The following is a 23872-nucleotide window of genomic DNA, read 5'->3' as shown; positions in this document are numbered from 1 at the left end:
TTTAATGTTAAAAACGACAATGCTATAACTTTTAACCATAGTGATAAGTTACTTGTGTCTAAGTGTCTATGACTAACATTTTCGATGTCAAGAAATTGTCCTTTATTGTCATTATGCATAGGGCAAATTGTGCTTCAACCTAGTTGGTACAGAAAACAGTATTCAGCAACTTATTCTGAAATCGGCTTTTAATTTAAACATGTTGAAATTTGTAATAAGTAAGAATAACATGTAGGCCTACTTGGCTATGTAACAAGTTGGTTATATTAACCTTGTTCTTGCAAGGACTAAGCAGATATATGCCTGACAATTGAGCTTGGAACTTGGTATTCGTCTTTAACTATAGTATAGCCTAGGAATAGTCCTATACAAGAGCTGTTAGCAGGAGCAAACTATGCTATTTTTTCAATGTAAGTTTCATGTTATATGGAGATTTTTTCGTTACAATTATCATGTAGTCTGTCTAGGCATATCTTAAATCTCATCAGGTAATTTCCTATTTGTTAATTTAGTAAACCTTTGAAAAATCTTTGTAATCTAACCAAGGAAGAGATTGTGATGATGAACCACAATCAACAGCTGAAGCAAAGGTTGATAGACCAGCTTTCTCATTATTTTAAGGTTTAGTGTTGGTTTCCATAAACCCAGCAAGTTGAAACACTATCGATATAATAAAGAAACTTAATTGATTACTAATTTCCCTGTCAATCACTTGCAAGCAATCAATAGCTTCTCTTGTCACCGGTAACGTTTAAATTAAACATCGTCTGCATCAAGCGATTTTATTTTATCGGACAGTAATCATAGAGTAGTAAATTAAGGAAATGAGAGCCAAAAATGTGGATAACACTTATTTAATGGCCTCCATGTCCACACAACGTTGTAATAGGGAATTAAACGGCTGCAACCAGCTGTATGAAGCCAAGAAAGTAGGCCTAATTTTTTTTTGAAAATGTCAGTTTGATTTGAAAGAGGTTGTTTCACGTAAAGTTGAGGTTATGATAAAAATCGGTACTTTCCTGTTAAAGGGAACATTCATTATTATCGATGATTTTTTTCTCGATATATCGATATTTTTATTTTCCGATCCATTACAAATTCACAACAACTAACTGCTGATCTTGTTTAGGCGAAAATAGTCTATTATATGGATTAAGAAATGAAACTGTTCTAAGCTAACCTAACATAACCAACCAACTTGCTGGACCATTTAAAAATTCTGTTTGGTTTTGATAATATAAAAGGCAAGTTAAACACGGAATTTTTAAATGTTATAGCAAGTTTGGTTAGTTATGTTATTTTTTTAGAACAGTTTCATTTCATTATTGTTTGTTTATACTGAACAATATGTATTGCGTAGTTGTCAGCTGATATGTTTCAATTTGTTAATTTGGATATATCGAGAAAAAATCATCGTTAATAATGAATGTTCCCTTTAACAGGAAAGTACCTAAAAATCACTATCTTAAACAATGTTAATGTAGCGAGAAAAGTAGCTAAAATTCCGCTACAACTACTTTAAAAATGTAGCTAGCTACAGCTAAAGCTACAAAATCTTAAAAGTAGCGTAGCTACAGCTAACGCTAAAAAAAATACTGTAGCGTCGCTACTTGTAGCGCGCTACTTCCCAACACTGCGTAGCGCGTACGCCGTAAATACATGGCGCTCCAAGCGGTGTGCGCCAGAAGCTAAGGTAACCGCAGCACAGCTGACGGTCTATATTTAATTCTTTTTGTCTATGTCCATAGTCAGTGATGTTACTAAAGGCGGCCATGATAGATTTGGATATTCATCCACTCATCCAGTTCCATTAATCCATGCCATGCTTAGTTTCGCTTAAGTTTTTTACCATGTAGCTTAGGGTACTTTTTATACCTCTTTCAAAACTAAGATAATATATTAATCACAAAATGAAATTGTTCTAAAATAACATAACCTAACCAAACTTGCTGTAAAACGTAAAGATTGTGAAAGAAAAGGCATGTGTGGAAAGCAAGTTGGGCTTTATGCTGATTTGTGACTGCATTAAGTCCTTTGAAGGTAGGTTGGATTAGGGAAGTACTTAGCCTATTTACTTACTTTCTCTGTCCGGAAATCAGACTTCGCTCTTCCAGAAATTAGCTACCGGTGTGGCTTTGTCATTCGCTTGTAAAAGATCATGTAATGTGCAAAAAACTGGTCTCGGCGTTGACAGATCATCAGATGGCCGGGATCCTGAACAGCACCACACCCACACAAGATATTTTCTTAGTCTGGTAGGAGACCCCATTTCTGCATGTTTGTCTTGCATTTTATTTTGGTACTTCGACCCTGATTCGATTTTGGTAATGTAGGCCTCCACCAGGTGCCAGTTCCTCCTTGGCTGGTATGGGAGGGTTAGTCAACGTGGCCTCCCCCCTTGCCACCCAATTGCTTGAGAGTGATCGATCCAGAACTCGTGTCCGTGATAGTAAGCTCTTTCTGGACCAAAGCCGTCGCTCTACAGGTTGGTGGCCGTGTAATGGGTGACGAAGGTCGGTCTCTTGCTTAGTCCTTTCTGCATAGGCAGCGACATCACGTCGGATTGATGGAGGGGCGATCCCTGTGATAGCTTAGAGTTTGTGTAATGGGGTTAGTTTCAAACACCCAGTTACTATCTGAGCCATGTCATTGACTGTAATAACCTTTTTTGAATGTGACGATGCATTCCATACTGGTGCAGCGTACTCTGCAGCCGCCATCTACTTTTCTTGCCTTGAAGGGAAACAAAAAACCACCTGTTATGAAGAAAAGTGCCTATTATCGAAGTTAGCTGATAGTCTTTGGTAATGCTGTACACTTTTCCCAAGAGTCTTCGATGGTTTACGGTATCGTATGCGGCTGTTAAAACTATTTCATAACTATTTCATGACAAGAAGTTTTCGTTTCCCTTCAAGGCAAGAAAAGTAGATTGAGGACTCAAAGAAATAGATTGCCTCAGGGTAACGTCTTAGCCCTAGCTCTTTATAACATATACTAACGACCACACCTAAACGAATACCTAACGAATACCTAAACGAAACCAATGAAACAATATGACGTTATTTTGTATAAAGTTTCTTATATGTCTTATTCTTGCTATTCAAAGAAATTGACTTTTTTATTTTTATTGATCAGCAAATTTTTACATCTTGTTTAAGGGTATTTTAGTGCATAAGACATATTATTGTATATTTTAGGTTAGTTTTTAATCTTGATAATGTCATCTGTTTTTTTAGCTATGCTAAGATTTAAAATGTTATGTGACAATAAAGAATTATTTATTTATTTATTTACCAACCGTTGCCAAACGCTACATGTCAATATATATATCCTGATGATACGGCGGTGGCGGCACAAGGTAGGAGTTTTGAAGAGGTGGAACAGAAGCTGACTACGACTCTAAATGAACTTTCCCAGTACTATGACACAAATCACCTCAACCCAAACCTAGCTAAGCCCCAAGATTGTGCCTTTCACCTAAACAATAGAGAAGTTGAATGTGATGTGGCGGGGAGATCGTCTTTAGCATTATTGTCCTACACCCAAATATCTTGGTGTCACACTGGACCGCACATTGACATTGAAAGCACCCAGTATTGCGACAAGGTGTAAAGTCTCAGCGAGGTCTTTTAGCGAATTTCCCTATAGGGAAGTAGCTATTACCGTAGGTCTCATGGTAAGACCTAGGCCCGGACCCAATTTACTTTTTCATTTTGATGTCCCCAGAGGCCAAAAACACCATTCGTTCAAATTTATATATATATATATATATATATGTGTGTCCATCCGCACGATAACTTGAGTAATTTTTGTCAGATTTTGATAAAATTTTGTTTGAAGGTGTAAGGCAGGATAAACTTGAACCAGTTCGCAAACCAGCATGATCGGACTATGGGAACAGGGGTTTATGGGGGGTTTTATGAGGTAAAAAAAGAGGTTTTTCCCATTTTTGACCCAAAAAACTTAAAATTTAGCAATTTCTTTCCAGACCATTTTGTAGAGCTTAAAAAAACAAATAATTTAGTATATTGAAGTGTTATTATGCGCCTAATGGTTACGGAGAAAATTCCAAAAAAATGTAAATTTAAAATTCCCATGTTATTCTTATGGAGAACAAGTAAACTGTTGTAGTTTGATTGTTTATGAACATATTTTGATCAAATTTGGAAAATGTTTTTATATCTTACTAACTATTAACATTTTACAAAAAAAAACAAAAAAAAAAAAACAGTTTTGCCCTCCCTGATGCAGCAAACCTAATTACTTGTTAAACTAATTCTATTTAAATAGGAAATAAATTTTATATTTTTAAGTAGACATTTTAGTGTAAATTCAATCAGGCAAATGGAAATTCGCTTAGTCTGCAGCTTTGCTGCGGCGGGGGTATTTTGAGGAATAATATCATCAGGAAGCTCACCAGCAGATGCTGAAGTGCTAACCCTGCCCATGATGTCCTCAGAACCTCAGCCTTAGCGTTAGCGCTCAGTGTGTCGGCTGCGGACTACGCAGCACCAGTATGGAGTGATGCGGCACATGCAAAAAAGGTTGACATTGTAGTCAATGACATGGCTCGGATTGTAACTGGGTGTTTGAAACCAACCCCAGTACACAAACTCTATCCTATCATAGGGATCGCCCCTCCATCAATTCTACGGGATGTCGCTGCCGACGTAGAAAGGACTCAGGTCACCCATTATACGGCCGTCAACCTGTAGAGTGACGGCTTGGGTCCAGAAAGAGCTTCTATCACGGACACGAGTTCTGGATGGATCACTCTCAAGCAATTGAGTGGCAAGGTGGGAGGTGACGTTGACTAACCCTCCCATACCAGCCAGGGAGGAACTGGCTCCTGGTGGAGGCCTACATTATACGGTATGGATGACCCTAAATCGAATCAGGGTTGAGGTACCAAAATGCAAGACAAACATGCAGAAATGGGGTCTCTTAGCAGACGAAGAAAACATCTTGTGTGGGTGTGGTGCTGTTCAAAATCCCGGCCATCTGCTGATCTGTACTGGCCTTGACCAGTCTTGCACATTTAGATGATCTTTTACAAGCGAATGGCAAAGTCATATTGGTAGCTAATTTATGGAAAGGCGAAGTCTGATTTCCGGGCACGGAAAGTAAGTTATCTTCAGTTTTTCGTATTGTCATTTTATTTCAGTTTTAGTTGACCGCAGGCAGACACGAATGTAAATGGAATAAATAAAAACTTCAAACTACTTATCTTAGTTAATATTCGTGACCTCCAGAAATTTTTGCACCGCTATTTTCCAGTTAAAAGTGAGTCTAATACTCTAAGGGGCGGTTTGGGAGCTCGAGCCCAGCTAGTACGCGCCTAGTGTTGGACGCGCCTAACTTCAGTCCCCGGACCAGAAACCAGGCTTGGGAGCTCGCGCCTAAGTTGAAATGGTCGTAGATCAAGTATAGTCGCGCCTAAGTTGCAGCGCGGCTTAATGGACAGGGAATCGTGAGGAATTCAGGTTTTGACGTTGGCAACGGCCATTGCGGAACCCGTTACCGTTGACAACAACAAAAGATGAACACTTATTGAAGATGGATACAATTTTATCTTGGTATATCAATGGTGGCTAATTAGTAGACTATGGTGTATGTTTCTGCATTGTACCATTGCAAAATGTAGTTTTGTAAGATCGTTGTTTTACATCCCAATGACTGAAGAACCGTAAATGTTTATATTAAATTCTTTTAAGATCTAACTTTATTTTCATTTTACGATTTATAATTATTTAATCAGTTGTCCTTAAGTACTACTAGTTTGTCTTTTAAGTACTACACCTTATAAATACGTACAGAGCAACATAGGATTAACATCGGAAACTCGGTTTCATGCAATAAAAAGCTTCAAAATTAAACAGTAACGAGCTGGTGGCCCGTCCTACGTACGGGAATCGAGTTGTCAACTAAAACGGAATAATTCAGAACATCTAGTTTGCACGCGTAGACACAACTTCTGGCAGTTTTAATGGGGAAGATCACCATATAAACAAATGTAACGTGGCCACCTATTTATTCCATTCGAATATAGACCTAAAATATGGCGATATGTATTTTAAATCCGATAATTTTACCATAAAACAGCATTTGTGTCGATTTGAAAAATTTTGAAGTGAGATTGGCGACCGATTCACACTGGTTTTGAGTAGAGTAGCTACATTCCACCTCCAATTGCATACTGTACTACTTATGTACTTACCGTACCTTATCTTACTTCCATGACCACTGAAACTTTTATGAGGATTCTCTTCTATCACCTGCCTCTTAAAAATTTAGATCCCAGTCTGAGGATGCATTTCATAACTTGATATTTCCCGTCTATCGTGTGGTACTCCTTGGAATATACTGTTTTAAGTATATGCACAGCCTGTCCATCCAAGCTTTACCTACTTCTGGAAAGCATCCCTATATTTGGGTGTTAACACATTTCTCTTAGCTCTCTGTTCTTTTTTTTATTTCAACCTCCGGGCCGTTATTTTGAACTGGTCTGTATATTTTCTCTGCACTTTATTATCTAACCCATCATTAAGGTTTTTCGGTTCTTTGGTCAGTGCCCAAGTTTCTGAATCATCAGTACTACGGGGATAGTTGGTATGGTATGAGTCGACTTTGGTTTCTGCTGCACTCTGCAGTTTATTTAATAGTTTTATAGAGACCTACTACACCGATTGACGCTTTCATTACTAACCAAAATTTTAGTATGCCGACATACTCACTTTCAAACATACAGAAAAAGAAGTATCAACACGTATTTCACTAATATCTTTAACAATTAAGCTATAAACTGCTGAAAAAATATTTCCCAAATATGAGTTGAAATTTGCAATGCATAAACTAAATACTTACACAGATTGCATTTACGACAAAACTTGATTAAACGCAAGTGTTTGAGATGTTTAGTTCAAAATAACACATTTACTGATAACGCAGATCCTTCACGGTAAGGGAAAACTACCTACATTTTAAAGTGAAATATTATGCAAGCAAACACCAACGAAAAATATTTTTGTTAACAAACAACTCGTAATTACATTACAAACATTTCAATGACAGTTATAAACCAGCTGTTAGTTAAACCAGCATTGAAAATACTTTAAATTGCTAGCGTCGGCTGCTAGAATTTTTAAAAATTAAAACTTAATTTCTAAAAAACTGAAACCCTAAACTTAAATTATGGCTTCGACATTCCCTAGTTCTCAAAATTATCTTTCTTTCAACACAAAAATCATGAAAATCCGTCAAGTGGTTGATTCAGAATCGTGAAATAAAAAAACCCTGTTTCGTTTTAATATTATAGATTTCCCAGTATAATATAGGGGTATTGACAAAAAAAAAGTAATAAAAAGTAATTGCGGAGGTTATGATTGTGTGCAGCCAAGGTAAATGTTAAAAAAAAATTTTTAATACAGTACGGTACTTAGAAAAAATTGTTGTCAATTTAAAATCTTTTTTTACATGACACTCTTTTATCTAATTTTCCTAGGGAAGTATCTATTACCGTAGGTAGCACTTAGTTCCGGGACCAATAAACTTTTCTATTTTGATGTCCCTAGAGGCCAAAAACACTGTTCGTTCAAAATTGTATATATGTATAGCCTATATATAAATGTATTATATATACGTCCATAAAAGTGATAACTTGAGTAATTTTTGTCTGATTTTGATAAAATTTGGTATGAAAGTGTTAGGCGCGATTCTCCTTAAGAGTCTTCCTTAGTGGAAGCCATGTTGGATTTCTTTCTAATAAGAACAATGTTAAACATTACATCATTTGTGGACACGTAACGGCGTTATTTGTTAAGATATAGCTTTGAAATTTATAATTTGTATTTTTAACATAATAGACTCGTGACTGAGGTTTTTGAATTTCGAAAATCCATTTTCATTTCCTTTCAATAATTAGCTTAATTTTAAGCTAATTAATAATCAATTATTCATTATAAAAATTAAAAATTGTGAAATAAAAAACGTCAATCTCTAGAGGACCGCAATTCCTTAAATTTAACTCCTTATCCATAATTATATGACAATTTGCTGATGAGATATTTGGACCCAAAGTTAACATTGTTCTTATGGGGAAGAAATCCAACATGGCTTCCACTAAGGAAGACTCTTAATGAGTTCGCGAACCAGCATGATCAGACCAAGGGAACCCGGAGTTGTATAGGATAAAAATAGTTTTTTTCTCAATTTTAACCCCTATAACATAAATCTTTGTCTTAAAAATATTTTAAAGAGTAAAGAGTATTTTAAAGAGTATAAAAAACAAATTAATATCTTAAAATGTTTTGTACGGTTACTGGCTACAGAGACTATTGGTAAAATTGTAAATTTTAAATTCCCATGTGATTCTTATGGAGAATAAGTTAACTGTTCTAGTGTGGTCGTTTATGGATATATTTTTATGAAACTTGGCAAATTTATTTATTTTTTATAAAGCTGTTAATATTTTGTTAAAAAACACACTTTATTACCCTCCCTGTAGCAGCATACCTACACCGTAGGTAGTTTCAGGTGCTTGTTAACCCTTTCAGTGCTAGGCCAATAATTCATATTTTGTAAGACTTTTTTGTTTGCCTTTTTAATTACATTACCTGTTGTTGAATTTTAACTGTCATGTTGTCACTATTTTATTAATTAGGCTAATTTTGAATAATAACACAATAAGAAAATATATAAGAAAGATAAATCCCGGTATTTGTAATAAACATTAAATAAAACTTAGTTTTTGTTGTAATTTTCCTGGTTTTCCTATAAATTTTTATGTTTTGATAGCATTATTTGAAACCGAAATCTCATAAAATCAAAAGACATATAGTTTACAATGTAATATTGAATTTAACCCTGATTTAGTTGGACGAGGTTATCGTAATATAGCCATTTTAGGGAAACTAATGTTTTGCAGCAAAGTCTCAGGAACACATTTACTACTACTAAAACTAAAAGATTGCATCTAAATAGTCCGTGACTTACTGGTGCTGCTACCTAGTAACGCATTGAACAACCATCTGCAGGGCCATCTGTTCGCAATCGGTGGCGACAGCTTAAATACCGGTTTTTAACTCCCCAGTCTTCAAGCACAGATAGCCGAGAAGGCTAGGGCGTGTGTCACTTGGCCAGTGGCATTCGTCTGCTCGGGTTCGAATCCCGTCCTGTGTGGTAAATAATTGGTGACCTGTGTGTTTGTAGCGATATACTACAACCACTGGGGCATAGTGAGGTGTTCATAATCCTTGGTTTAGACATATACCTCGAAATCATCGGATTGGGCGAATCTTTTAGCTAAGTGGTTGGTAGTGTATCCTATGAACATGCAGGTCACCAATGGCCGTTTTGCTATTTTTTTTTTAAATAACCTTCCTCTCTATATCCCTTAGGGTTTTTTTAAAACAACGATGTATCGTTTCATAGCACTGAAAGGGTTAAACCTAAAGTTATTTAAATAAATTTAATTGAAAGCTCTATTAGGTAATTTGGAAATTCGCTTAGTCTGCAGGTTTTCTGTGGCGGGTTATTGATATAGGTACTGTATATATTTTCTTATACTCCAAATAATCTAGGTACTCCATTTTGATGTAACTAGCACTTGGTCAATGACACTGACACTGAACTGAGCTCTATCACAACGCAATTAAAAGAAAACGATTATGACTGTGAGCTATTTGCAGTTTTTTATGTTTTGTTTACTATCTCTTCACTCTTTCGTAGAGGGTGAGTGGGGGGTATGCATGTGGTTGCTAATTATTTCCTTACTAATAAAATATTTATAATTAAGGTACGGGTGATTATAGCCAAACTCTCAGTTGAAAGAAATTCTATTTAGGGTCCATATTTGTATTGCAGTTAACAGTAAAAACAAAAACCAAATAATCTTTCGTTAAATTTAGCTTTCTGCAAGATTGTCGTTTTATTTTGAACAACAGAAAACTAAAAAAAAGTTTTATCAAATATACTTTGAGAGGAATGAAAATGTTCGGAATTTAATAACGAATTCCAATATAACAATCTTTTAGTTAATATGTAAACAATTAACTTGCTAATGAGCTAATACCGGCATGATGTCGACTTAGACCTGCCCCCTGGCAGGACTAAAGTTGGGGACTAAACTCACTGATTTTTATGACGAAAACATATCTCTTAGTCCCGAAATTGGTCTCCCAAACCCACCGAGACTATCTCTTAGGCTGGCGCCTAAGTCTACTTGACTCCCAAACCAACAATATTTAGGCGCGAGATTATCCCTGCGCGCGCCTTACTGATCCCGAGCTCACAAACCCGTTTTCGAGGCGGCAGCCTAAAATACCGGAAATATTCGGATTTAGTCGCAGACTAGCGCTAATACCGAGCTCCCAAACCGCCCCTAATAGTTACTTTAATCACTTAGAAATGACGTAAGATATACATTTTCTGGTGAGGAAATATCCTAGGCTAACAAATAGGTTAGGCCTAGTCATTTTACATAAGTAAACGTACCTTTAAACGGCCATAGTTCCATTTAAAGATCATGATCACAGTATTAGTTATACAAATTTATAACTAATACTGTGATCATGGCCTTAGTGCCAAAACACGTATAAGTTTGATAAAAAATGTATTTCAGGGTACGCTGGTTTTTTTATTATTTCACTTATTTGGATATATATATATATATACACCTCCTATAGCCTATATATATATCTATATCTATAAAAATTTGAACCAATGGTGTTTTTGGCCTCTGGCCAAAATTTCGGTCAATCGGTCCTGGGCCTAGGTCTTACCATGCCACCTACGGTAATACTGTAGCTACTTTCCTATAGGGAAATTTGCTAATAGCAATTTCAAAAATTTCAAAAAAATGCTTGCAGTTTCCTTTATTCCTTTGTTATAGCTGAAGTATTGGAGTTAGCTGGCAATGCTGCCAGGGACAACAAGAAGGGCCGTATTACACCTCGCCATATTTTGCTAGCTATTGCTAATGACGAGGAGTTGCATTGTGTAAGTTTTAAGAAACCTTAAAAATTAAGTAACCTATAATAAACAAAAAAAAAATATCACTCAGATTTGAAGCTTTGAGATTTACCTTGGCCAGATAACAATATTGTAGGTATCTTCATTTTAGTTAATTATTAATAAGAATAACCAAGATTGGTTAAATGTATGTACCTCAAGCAATTCTTTATTTTTGTCCCCTGTTACTAAACCTGAAGTAGAAGAAGTCATACTTTTCCCCAAACCAAAGCCATCGAGTGGCTCAGATGAAATTTCTTGATCAGAGAAACATATGATCTAGTTTCTGCTACATTGGCCCACCTGATAAATTATTCCTTTGAAGAAGGATCCTTCACATCTTCCCTAAAATATACCATCGTCAGGCCCATTCATAAGAATGGAAACAAACATAATTAATGGTAGCATCTATCGGCCAATGTTCTTAGTTTCAACTCTCTCCAAAGTTGTTGAACGTCTGTTTCTGAACAGGCTCTTGTCATTTATGGAGTAAAATAATAGATCTCATCTTTTCACCAGTTCGGATTCATAAAGGGAAGATTGACCCTCGACGCAGTTTATCATTTAATATCATTCTTGTCAAGAGCCTTGGATTCTGGAGACACTAGTAATAAATTTTTACCTGTCTAAAGTACTGGGTGTCCCAGAAAGGATTGCACTTTTATTTTGGGGAAAGCCGAATGTCCAAGAAAGATAAGAAAATGAGCTTATCAGGGTTTTATAGCCATGCCCGTGGAAAGTCATTTGCCATGGATGGCTTTGCCGGCAAGCAGCGTGCTTTCCGTGTACGCGACTATTACCAAACTCTTTCATTACGACACTTCCACGCTCAATACAGACTTCAAGATCTCAAACGAAATGCCATCATTGAACAATAATAGACCTTATAATTAAATGTTGGGTGGACAAATGTGAAGCTACAGGATCAACTATGAAACCTAGTCCTATCGGTTGCCATAGAGAAGCGCGATCTGAACAAAATATCGGGTGTGTTCGAGATGCTGTAGAGGATAATCGACATCGATCAGTAAGAAAACACGCTGCTGCTTTGAGTATACCCGAACCAGTATTCACCGCATTTTGAAACAAGATTTGAAGTTTCACCCGTACAAAACTCAATTAGTACAGGCATTAAAAAATACAGCATGGGTATACAGCATGAGACTCCACGACTTCAATAAGGAAGCTGTTTCGTGGGAAAGTCATTTCCAGATTTAGTGACAATAGCTCTCCTTCAAGAAGCCCACACCTAACTCCACTAGATTTTTTTGTGGTTGTATCTAAACAGTCAGGTGTACAACAACGCTCCTGCTACCCTCAATCATCTAAAGCAAAACATTCGTGAGGAAACTGAAGCCATCTCACCAGAACTCTGCTGTCGAGTCCTCGCAGATGTAAGGTTTCGTTTGGCGGAGTGCCGGCACCGTAGAGGTCTACATCGGGAAGATGTAATCTGTCACAAGTAATTTCCCTGAATTGTACAAACATGTATTCTTGGAAACATTGCTGTAAATAAAGCCATTTTTCTGTTTTGTTAGTTTTAAAAGTGCATTCCTTTCTGGGACACCCAGTATTTTATATGGTTGATCAAGCCACTCTCCTGGACAAACTTTATCGTCTTGGAGTACGGGTCTTAGCTCACGAATGAGTGTCGTCCTTTCTTCAGGGAAGAACTCAATCAGTCCAGATACCTTTCATCAAGGAATTTGAAGTCATGCTACCTCTGCTTCGTCTGTTGTATTTCAGGGAGTTCCCCAGGGTTCTATCCTCCGTCCAATCCTTTTTTAGTCTTCATTAATGATCTGACGTTGTATCATATCATTAAGGAATATTAATAAATAGGCTGCTGTACTCCTTAAAAGAACTTGAGGATGAGCACCTCGTGAGATAGTGTATGTCCGCCATGCCATCCATTAAACCAAGTTTTTTGAACGTGGCCTAAAGTTTTAGTAAATATTCTATATAGTTTTATTTATTTTTTAATAAATTATGACACAATCTATCAGACTAGATCTGGCAAAGATGCAGAAAACCAACAGCTGGTACACAAAATTACGAAGAAAAATTGGTAAATTGGACAAAAAACGATGCAAAAGCCAGAAAATATATTGTTCTATCCCTTGAGACGAATCCTCTACTCAGAGTAAGCAATTGCTCTACATCAAAAGAGATGTGGGAGAAACTTGTCCAAATTTTTGATGTCAAGTCAACTGAAAATATAGGTCAACTGATATTGAGAAATAAGTTCCACAATACTTCTTGGGAACCTACCCTTGGAATGAATGGACATCTGGAAAAATTTGACGAAATCCAAAATATATGGGAGCCAAAAATGTCAAAAAGGAATACTTACAAAAATTAGGAGTGATAAAATGTTTTTCATGTGGCAAAATGGTCATCTATCTAAAAACTGTCGAACAGGTATAATAATTTGTTTTAAGTGTCACACAAAAGAACAAACAAATGAATGTACCCGTGAAATACAAAATGCTGCAATGATGACTCGATCAATCACCATGTGACAAACAGCAGCTGGGACTGGTTTTCCACTTACACACCATTTGATACTCGTAAATAGATGGACAGTGCTCGCCAAGGTGTTCATATTCAGGCCCTGGGGTCAGGAAAAATAGACGTTATGGTTTTTGATGGTAAACAGTGGACTTACAGGTAGTTTGATGATGTTTGGTACTGCCCTGAAGTTGCCTGTAACTTATTCTCTGTGAAGAAAGCAGGTGAAAAAGGCATTCACCAGACTGTGAAAAACAATGGTAAGTCATGGGTGTTTTCTGAAAACGGAACAACCATTGCTTTGGCTATAATATCTAATACAGATAATCAATTGTATAATATGGTTGTTAAGGTCATTCCACCAAAAGAATAATGTTTTATTTTGAAGAAAATAAATAATGATTTGCAGTCTTGGCATGAAATACTAGGGCACCAAGATCATAGATATGTTCTCACTTTTTTAAAATCACGAGGTATTGATGTAAGGTTTGATAAACCGTTTTGCAAGGGATGCATGTTGGGGAAATATCAATGATCTCCATCTATATCGGTGCTATTGCGAAAATCGCCATGGACGTCTGCTAAATGTTTGTTTACTGGCCACCTCTTCGTCCAAAATGAAAAATGACACACCAATCGAATCAGCATTGTCTGGGCTTCATGTAGCAAGAGCTTTGACTGCCTTTGTTTGTGTTTTTTTCTCTCGTGGTGGACGAGATGTCCCGAGATGACGTCGACAGTTGTTTGTCAACAATCAACATCTGTGTGCCTAGTGTGCCTTATGGTAAATCCGCCACTGCTTCTTCTGTCAACTTAGTGTGTTGCAAAATCAGTAAGTTAGTAATAAATAATCAGGTAATTGTAAAAGAAAACCTAGAGATAATATATGTGTACAACTGCTTCATGAGAGGTATTGACCATTCAGACCAGATGTTATAGGCTACGCCTACCTCGATGAGCGATGGACTGTTCAGTATTAGAAAAAGGTTGTATTACACATTTTTCAAGAATGATTTTGAACTTATATTTTGGAAAACTGTAGTGAAAAAGACATGAATACTGAATAGGTTTCAGTTCACATATCTATAACTGACAGTAGCCTATGTTAAAAGAGGTGCTTGTCCATAGGCCTAAGTATTAGTTAGCGGGTGGTGGAGTAGACAATCAGCGGCAAAATGACCAGTTTGGAATGGAAACCTTACCAGTATAAAGATAGAACCTGCTGTGTATGTAGCCTTATCAGTAGGCTATTGCAGCAGGTGGAAAAAGAAAGAAATCCTAAACCATATGCAGAGCTACAGTGCCTGAAAGGTGTACACGCCGCGTGTTTGGCCAACATAGGTGCTAGACGATGTTAGACCATTTAAATTTTTTAGGATAAGTGTATGTATGTAGTTTTACGTTGTAAATAGTTGGTGTTATCATTGTTCTTTGCCATAAAGAAAAACTGCAGGCTTCTTTCCTTTTCTTGTGCATGTTATGGCATTAGACGTTATATAGTGCATTTGAGTGAAGCGTAGACATCAAAACGCTCTGAAGACAATTTATTTCAAACCCTGAAAAGAAGTTTATTTTTCAAGGTAGGATTTTCAAATTTTGCATGCTTGCTAACAAATTTGTATACTACAAAAAAAAACCACAAATATTGATCAAATATTTGTTATTCATAGGCCTATAGTTAACTTGGTTGTACTCAAAGTTTTTATTTATTTATTTTGATTTTTTTACCTACATTTGGTAACATAAAAAATTCCATTTAAACCTTTATAAATATTATATTTTTATAAAGGCAATTTTATTAAAGTTCTAGAAAAAAAGGTTTTATCAAAATATTTACAAAAATAAAAAGGTTGTAGCCATTTTATAAAAGCATTGCGTTTAACTACAAAATGGCCTTGGCGGTTCTCGATTATACGAATGAAAAAATGCTGGCGGCTAGGGAACGGCAAGAAAAATCAAATGAACCTGGACAGTTGATTTTTGCCGATGTGTGTTTGCCAATGGAAGAACCAGATGTACATGGTCATCGCTATTTTTTAGTTTTTAAAGATAATCCAATTGAGATATTTTTAAAGGGTGAAACAGACTTCAAACCTCTAAAGTCACTTTTGGAAGTGAGTGCTATGCTTGGATACCTCAACAAAATAGGAAGCAATTTGATGCTAAGTGTCCAAAAAGGGATATTTGTTTGGGTATAGTAACTGTGGATATCGAGTATATTTCCCAGATAAGAACAAAGCTGAAGTTTGCCATGATGTAAAATTCAATCCTGAGCTTTGTAGAAGGAACGCTGATAAACAATATTTCAACATTGAAGAGAGTGGCAATGATATAGAGAATGATTCCCTTGATAGGAGGCAATCAATTCAAAATGATGAGACCAGAAAGCAGCTTGTTGACAGTGATCAGAACAATAAATTCCATGATGAAGATGAGCAAGATATTGTGTATCCAGGTACCAATGATGCTGATGAGCAAGACATTCTGTGTCCTAGCGATGACAACGCTAATCAAGGTGATGTATTACAAGATGAGACTTATAACCTGAGAAAACTTGATGGAATAAAAATCCCTATGAGATATAGAGATGATTCTGTCATGTGTGTCAACGACAGAGATAAAAATGAGCTTTTAGCTTCTGCAAAACTTACAAACGAAGTTCCAGCATGATGAAGCGATTGGATCTGAGCATGTCATCGATTGGAAATTTGCTATGGATGAAGAAATAAATTCATTAAAATACACCAGCCGTAGCAAACCTGCAGACTAAGGGAATTTCCATTTGCCTAATTGGATTTACACTAAAATTTCTCCTTAAAAATATCACATTTTCCTTATTTAAATAGCATTGGTTTGTGGAGTACTCAAGGTTTGCTGCAACAGGGAGGGTAAAAAAGTTTTGTTTTCGTGTCAAATTTTAATAGTTTAGTATGAAATAAATGCATTTTCCAAATGTGATCAAAATATACGCATAAACAAGCAAACAACAACAAGTTTACTTATTCCCTATAAGAATAACATGGGAATTTTAAAATAAATTTTTTTGGGAATTTTCTGTGTATCCATTAGGCGCATAGTAACGCTTTTTTTAAGCTCTACAAAATAGTTTTGGAAGGAAATTGCTAAATTTTATGTTTTTTTTGGGTCAAAAATAGGAAAATTTTAAAAATAAAATACAGATTTGTTTCAATACTTAATTTATACACTGTATACAGGCGTCTCACGAGAGGTGTCTCAAATTGATTACGAAAAAACGGCTTAACGTACAAGTATGAAATAAAATTATTTCCGGTTAAATCGACCCAAGGAATAACGTAAAAATATTTTTAACTTTTTCCCGTTACAGGGTGTGCCAAAAACTGAGGGTCACTATTTATTTATTTATTTTATTTATTTATTAAACATCATCACATTACATCAATTCTCTTGACAGGTGATTTGTCACAAAGTCTAATACTAATACTATACTACATTTTAAAATAAAATAGCTTACAAAAGAAACAAAGCATATAATAAGCTACAAACCTATGGGAGAAGCAATATCTTTCAAATATACTCATTTTCCAGATATTCCTCTAACGAGTAAAATGCCCTCTCCAAAAGGAAATTTTTTAAAGATAGTTTAAATTTAGAGAATGAGGCAATGTTTTTAATCCCAGCGGGTAATTTATTGTAAATTTTTGGTCCCATATACTGAGGGGATAAATGAAAGATTTTAAGCCTATGTTGAACTGGTTTTATAATATTTTTGAATCTTGTGTTATGTGGATGAGATTGTTGACAGTCCATGAATGTGTCGAAATCACTTTTAACCATTAATGCCAATTTGTAAATATAAGAGCTAAAAAAAGTTAAAATTTTAAAATTAATAAATAAATCTTTACAATGTGTTCTACGGGAGACTCTGGCCATTAATCTTACAGCTCTTTTTTGGAGAATAAATATTTTTTTGGCCTGGCTTGATGAGCCCCATACAGTAATTCCATAATTCATAATCGATGAAAAATATGCGTGATATACTACTATTTGTGTTTCTAGATTAGTAGTATCCCGAATTATTGTGAGAACAAATGTTGCTGAGCGTAGTCTTTTTGATAGGTTTTTAATGTGTTTTTGCCAATTAAGTTGTGAATCAATTTCTATTCCCAAATAATTTATTGACTGTTGTGAATGAATTGTAGTTAAGTTTGTATTTACAATTATTTCTTGGTTAATATTGGATGCAGAAAACTGAATTAGTTGAGTTTTTGCCACATTCATGGACAGGCCATTTACTGCAAACCAATCCCCAAGGAGTTGAAATTCCTTAGTTATTGAGGCTTGAATGAACTCATTGTTTTGTCCTGTGCATATTAAAGCATACTAGTTCGAATCTCGGAATTTTCCAATGTAAACATATGTCATGTTATACATCATTTTAAAGGTATTTGATAGACAAACATTTTGGCAAAAACAGAAATTAATTATCTTTTTCCGTTTCAAAATGGCGGCAGTAAAAAAAAAAATCTATATTTTTTAATACTCTGTTTCCTATACCAATGCATTTAGCCCTTCTCCGGTTGAATTTTCTTACTAGTTATGAAATTAGGTTTACTTTGATATGCTACAAATAACAGTTTTTTGAAATGATAAAAATTCCACAAACAATTTTTTTTGATAATTTGCAAATGCTCATTGTTCAAAATTTTCAAATAGCAACATATGTCAAGTGGCACATCATTTTATAGGTTTTGTAATTCCTAACAACTTTGTAATTTACACTTACTTCTTATCTCTTTTAGTATTTGCGTAAATAACAAAAAACCTAATTTTCCTATATATAATGCATGTTATTTGGGTTTGACGTGGTTTAACACCTAACAAAACAGGGCCTTTAGTGTTAAACCCAAATAACATGCATTTGATATAGGAAAATTCGGTTTTTGTTATTTACGCAAAAACTAAAAGAGATACGAAGTAAGTGAAAATTACAAAGTTGTTAGAAATTAAAAACCTTTAAAATGATGTGCCCTTTGACATATGTTGCTATTTAAAAATTTTGAACAATGAGCATTTGTAAATTTTCAAAAATAATTTTTTTTGGAATCTATATAGCCTATTAAATATTTTTATTATTTCAAAAAACCGTTAGTTGTAGCATAATAATGTGTAAGATAATATAAATTCTAATAAATGCTGCAAGTAAAGAATGTGTTTATTATTCAACAAGAGTCATCATCACCACAACAACAAACTAAATTATAAAACATATGTTAAATGCAAAGGCATATGAATGACACTACATAAAGTAAAGCTAATTTCATAACTAGTAAGAAAATTCAACCGGATAAGGGCTAAATGCATTGGTATAGGAAACATAGAGTATTAAAAAATATAGATTAAAAAAAAAACTGCCGCCATTTTGAAACGGAAAAAGAAAATAAATTTCTGTTTTTGCCAAAATGCTTGTCTATCACATCCTTATATATAATACGTGAAGGCGATTTCTACGAAACACTACTCCTCCATTAATAATGGACAGATTTTTACAAACGACGTGTCAAAATAAAGTATTTTTTGTGTAGACGCCCCCTTTCACCAATTCCAGTAATAAAATTTCCTCGGGCTTTGCCCCACAAGCCATCAAAGTTGGATTTTCTCCCATAAGATTAACATGGGGTAATTTAAATATTTAATTGGAAACTTTGTCCCCACAAATTTTAGAGAACGGCTGGGCGTAGAAACTTGGTAGAGGTGTCCAAAGACACCTGCTAGACACCTGCTAGCAGGTCTGTAGATGAGTTATCAAAAGAAAAACTAATCAAAATCCCTTAGGGCTCTGCCCCAGAAACCTTTAAAGATCCCTCCACAGAGTTGTTTACATTTTGGCCATGAGAATAATACTTTTAATAAAACAGATGTTCGTTTTTAAATTGTATTTCAAACAACACATATTTATTGGGAGTTACTGAATTGTACCAAATACGTATTTGCAATGTTATTTTCTGATTTTAAAATTGATTTTCCTCTTTATCATGTCATGTTTTGCAATATAACGTTCCATTACGAAATCAGTGGAAAATCCTTTTATCACAGCAATTCTTAAATTATTTCTTATTGAACCATCTTATATCTATTGTACGGGTTGGTGTCTGCCTTTTTCACAAATTTTGCCTACATTTTATCATATTATTCTACACGTATCAAATATTTATGTAGAAATATCTGCTCTTATCGTGTCTAATAAAATACAAACATAGAAACCTTGCCTAAAATGGTACCCATCTTGACAAATTAATTGCACCTGCCTATATTACGGACTTTGGCGCACTGGGTTGGTAACATTATTGAAAAGAACACATTTTGGCTGTAAAATATGGTACAAAGAGAAAATTCGATTTAAGCAGCTACTGTCATGACAGAAAGGACATATTCCTTTTAAACTAGATCACATAATCCTTTATAAGATACGTTGATTACCAATATGTAAACGTCAATATATACGTAACAGCCAATTTACAGTATTTTTGCTTTTTGGAAATGTCCCATTGCTATGTCATTTGCATTATTTGTTGCCAATGAAGCCGCCAAGACCATATAAATGAGGAGGCCCCTAACAGTTCAAGAATAAAAGCCAACTTCACTTCAAGTATTCCACTACACCTAACATTCCGTAGAGAGATTATTTTGACAACTTTATGTTATTGATAAGGCTGAGACAACTAACTGACATCCCCCATGTCAAGGAATTCCATCTTTAACAGTAACCCCACAATGAATTTCTCAAAACTGTCCTAGAGGGTTCATTCATTGGCACAGAAGTACGATATGAACTGATGCGACGTGACGAAGGAAAAATCAAACTTACACTGTAACGGATATACCTCCCTTTGAAGTTAGAATATGTCTTCCCAAAAAATATTTTCTTTTCAAATAAAATCATATTACACTGATGATATCACAGAAGTCTTTAACTACAAAAGACTCACCAATACGATTTTAATACTATTTAAAGGTTCTTCCAAAGGAAGAGATATCATATAACATACTAGTAATAACTCTGGTGACGTACGGTATGGGAAATATTTTAATCATTGAATGATCAACCAAATTTGGCAACTAACGCAATTAAAATCATTATTGTTTTTACACTTATTACCCTTTAAACAATGCTAAATGCTCAAAATATGTATATTTCACCCAATTTATCGCAGTTAGATGAATTAACGTAGGCCTAAGCCTTGAAAGTAACCCTCGATTTTGACAGGTTTCACCTAGTACCTTTAAAATGATGTATAACATGACATATGTTTACATTGGAAAATTCCAAGATTCGAACTAGTGACCCTCAGTTTTTGGCACACTCTGTATTGAGAAAAAGTTAAAAATACTTTTACGTTATTCCTTGGGTCGATTTAACCGGAAATAATTTTATTTCATACTTGTACGTTAAGCTGTTTTTCCGTAATCAATTTGAGACACCTGTCGTGGGACACCCTGTTGTATACAGGGTGATTGATATAAGTGTTGCCAGCTGTTTTATCCGAAAACTATACATGATATAAAAAAAAATTAAATGGTAAGTGCCTTGGATTTTATATTTTAAAAATTGTAGTCAAGTCGAAAAAAATATTTTAGCCGCCATTTTTCCAATATGGCCGCCAACTTAGATTTTTCTTATGGAACACCCTATAGTGATATCCGTGGATAAGTAAAGTTATGTTTGGTTTTCCTGCTTTAAATTAAGTTTTAAGTTAATAAATGTAGAATAAATAAAGAGTTAAAATTGTATCAACTTTCTTTCTTTAGTATTAGTTTATTTACATTCAATTATTTCCATGGAAACCAAAAATAAAAACCAGCTGTCTCAGCACACTCCCACATCATTAGTTAGTTGTTCTGGGCCCCTTTTTTCTTTCCGGAATTCACGTCAGAGACTTCAATGGGATATAACAAGTTAATAGGTCTGGTGATGTATTTCCCAGATCCTAACTTTAATTTGGCACTTCTTACGTTTCCATCAGCACTGACGTTAAGGACTTCTATTTTCCCAAGTCGCCATGTCCCTCTGGGTAATGTGTCGTGAACATGAACTACATCACCAACTTGTGGATGTTGGGTTGACAGAATTCTTCCTTGTTTGATATTATGTTGAGTTCTCTCCCTTAAACTCAACAGATAGTCTTTCTTCCAAATCTTCCAAAAGCTATTTAAGTTGTTGGTTCCCTTTTTCCACATCTTTAATAAGTCCGATTCAGTCACTTTAGAAATAAACTCCATGTCGTTTTCTTGACATTCATTCAAACTATTTACAAAACCATTTTTTCCATGGAAGTTAAGGAAGTGGCCAGGAGTTATAATAAAGTCAGTCAAACTTTGATCTGAGGAAGATACATAAACTAGTGGTCTTGAGTTGACAACAGCTTCTATTTCAATCATCACAGTGTCGAGTTGTGATTTAGTCAGAGTAACTGAACCAATACTCTTTCTTAAACATCTCTTTATCAAAGATATCAACCTCTCGTACATTCCTCCCATCCAAGGTGCAAACTCTGGGATGTAAGTAAATTCGATGTGGTTTTCACTTACATAAGACAGTAATTCTGGTGTATCGAGATGTTCAACAAACATATCATTCAAGAACGAGGAAGCCTTCTTAAACTGAGTAGCGTTGTCCAAGTAAATCTTCTTCGGAGTACCTCTTCTTCCCACAAACCTCCTGAGAGATAGTAAGAATTCTTCTGACGACAAGTTATTGGTGATCTCTAAATGAACAGCTCTCGTGACTAAACAGGTGAATATGCAACCGTAAACTTTTGAAACTTCAACTCTAGAAGCTTGAAAGGATTTAATGTAGAGAGGGCCAAAGTAGTCAAGTCCTGTAAATTGGAAAGGTATACTTTCAGTCACCCGTTCTGTTGGAAGCGAGGGTATTTGGGGCAGCTTGTATGGTCCACCTTCGTATTTTAAACATTTCAAACATTTTCGCAAAACTCTGTTGACTTCAGCTCTGCCATGGATTATCCAAAAGGATTTCCGAAGTTCCGAGAGAGTTTGTTGCACTCCCATGTGAAAATTCTTACAGTGACACTCTTCTATGAGCAGTTGAGTAAATAAATCGTTCTTTGGTAGAAGTATAGGGAACTTGCAATATTCTTCAAGGTCTGCATTTGAGATCCTACACTTACATCTGATAAGTCCATTCATATCAACGAATAGGCCAAGTTGATTCTGCAATCTATCATACCTACCATCTCTTATATTACTTAGTGTTTCACTAAAACAAGTGTTTTGAACACGTTTGATCCACGATAAACGAGCATCTTTGAGTTCTTCAGATGTAGGAATAACATGATTTGGTTGTTTATTCCGTCTGCATCCACTTATAAACCTTTTACAAAAAACTGTTGTCAAAATCAGTTTCGAAAGTAATGAAAACCTTTGTATATCTATGCCAAAAGGACTACTAGTTTCACTCACGTCTTCGGTCTTTGTAGTCAAGGTGACGACGTTTTCTTCAATAGTTTCAACCATATCGTCTTCAGTTAATGGCTTGTTAAAATCAGAAGACCAATCCGGCCACAAGTCTTGACTACAAGACAGCCATTGTGGACCTGACCACCATTCATTGCAGTGTTTCAGATTATCCACCGTTTTACCTCGAGTCGCCATATCAGCTGGATTTTCGTCAGTAGGAACGTATCTAAATTGCGTCTCGGTGTTGGTTTTGATCTCCATTACTCTTCTCTCCACAAACTTAGGAAGCAGCTTTGTTGTGCTAATCCAACGTAACACGCATTGTGAATCAGTCCACAGTATCTTATTTACAACAGGAAATTTTAAGGATTCTTCCACAAAACGTAATGCTCTTGTTCCAATCAACACTCCTAAAAGTTCGAGTCTTGGAAGGGTAATTTTCGGCTTTGACTTTGGAGTTAAATGGCTTTTACAAAACATGAGAGTCACTTTGACAGTCTCCTTACTAATTAATTTGATATACACAGCACATGAATATACATCCTTTGATGCATCCGTAAAACAATGGAGCTCTACATGATCTGCTCGTAATCCTACGAATCGAGGAATAGAAACTTCAGTTACTTTAATAATATCATCACATATAATATTCCATTCCCTACATTTAGGCTCATCTAGTAATTCGTCCCAATCCAAATTGTCTTCCCACAACTGTTTGAGAAAGATTTTAGCCTTCAGTGTTACAGGGGATAATAACCCTAAGGGATCAAAAACGGATGATATAGTACTTAAAACTTGTCTTTTTGAAATAGGTTTGTTTCTGTCATTGTTAACAGGTTTTATGTTAAGATTGTCAAGATTGGTGTTCCATCTTAATCCAAGAACATTAACATCAGTA

The 23872-nt window shown here is 35.3% G+C and overlaps 1 protein-coding gene across 2 annotated transcripts in view; it reads left to right on the top strand.

Annotated features, from left to right (window-relative positions):
- LOC128981970 (core histone macro-H2A.1-like) overlaps positions 1-23872 on the top strand; it is a 112107-nt gene that overhangs the window by 8831 nt on the left and 79404 nt on the right. For both annotated transcript variants that reach the window (XM_054400993.1, XM_054400994.1), the window contains exon 2: positions 10889-10995. In XM_054400993.1, coding sequence (XP_054256968.1) covers positions 10889-10995 — 107 coding nt within the window. The remainder of the gene's footprint in view (positions 1-10888; positions 10996-23872) is intronic.

This window comes from Macrosteles quadrilineatus, unplaced genomic scaffold (assembly GCF_028750875.1).
Source record: "Macrosteles quadrilineatus isolate MER2022 unplaced genomic scaffold, UCM_ALF_1.0 Scaffold_64__1_contigs__length_664444, whole genome shotgun sequence".
NCBI classification, from domain to species: domain Eukaryota; kingdom Metazoa; phylum Arthropoda; class Insecta; order Hemiptera; family Cicadellidae; genus Macrosteles; species Macrosteles quadrilineatus.
This window is presented reverse-complemented; position numbering and strand designations above follow the sequence as displayed.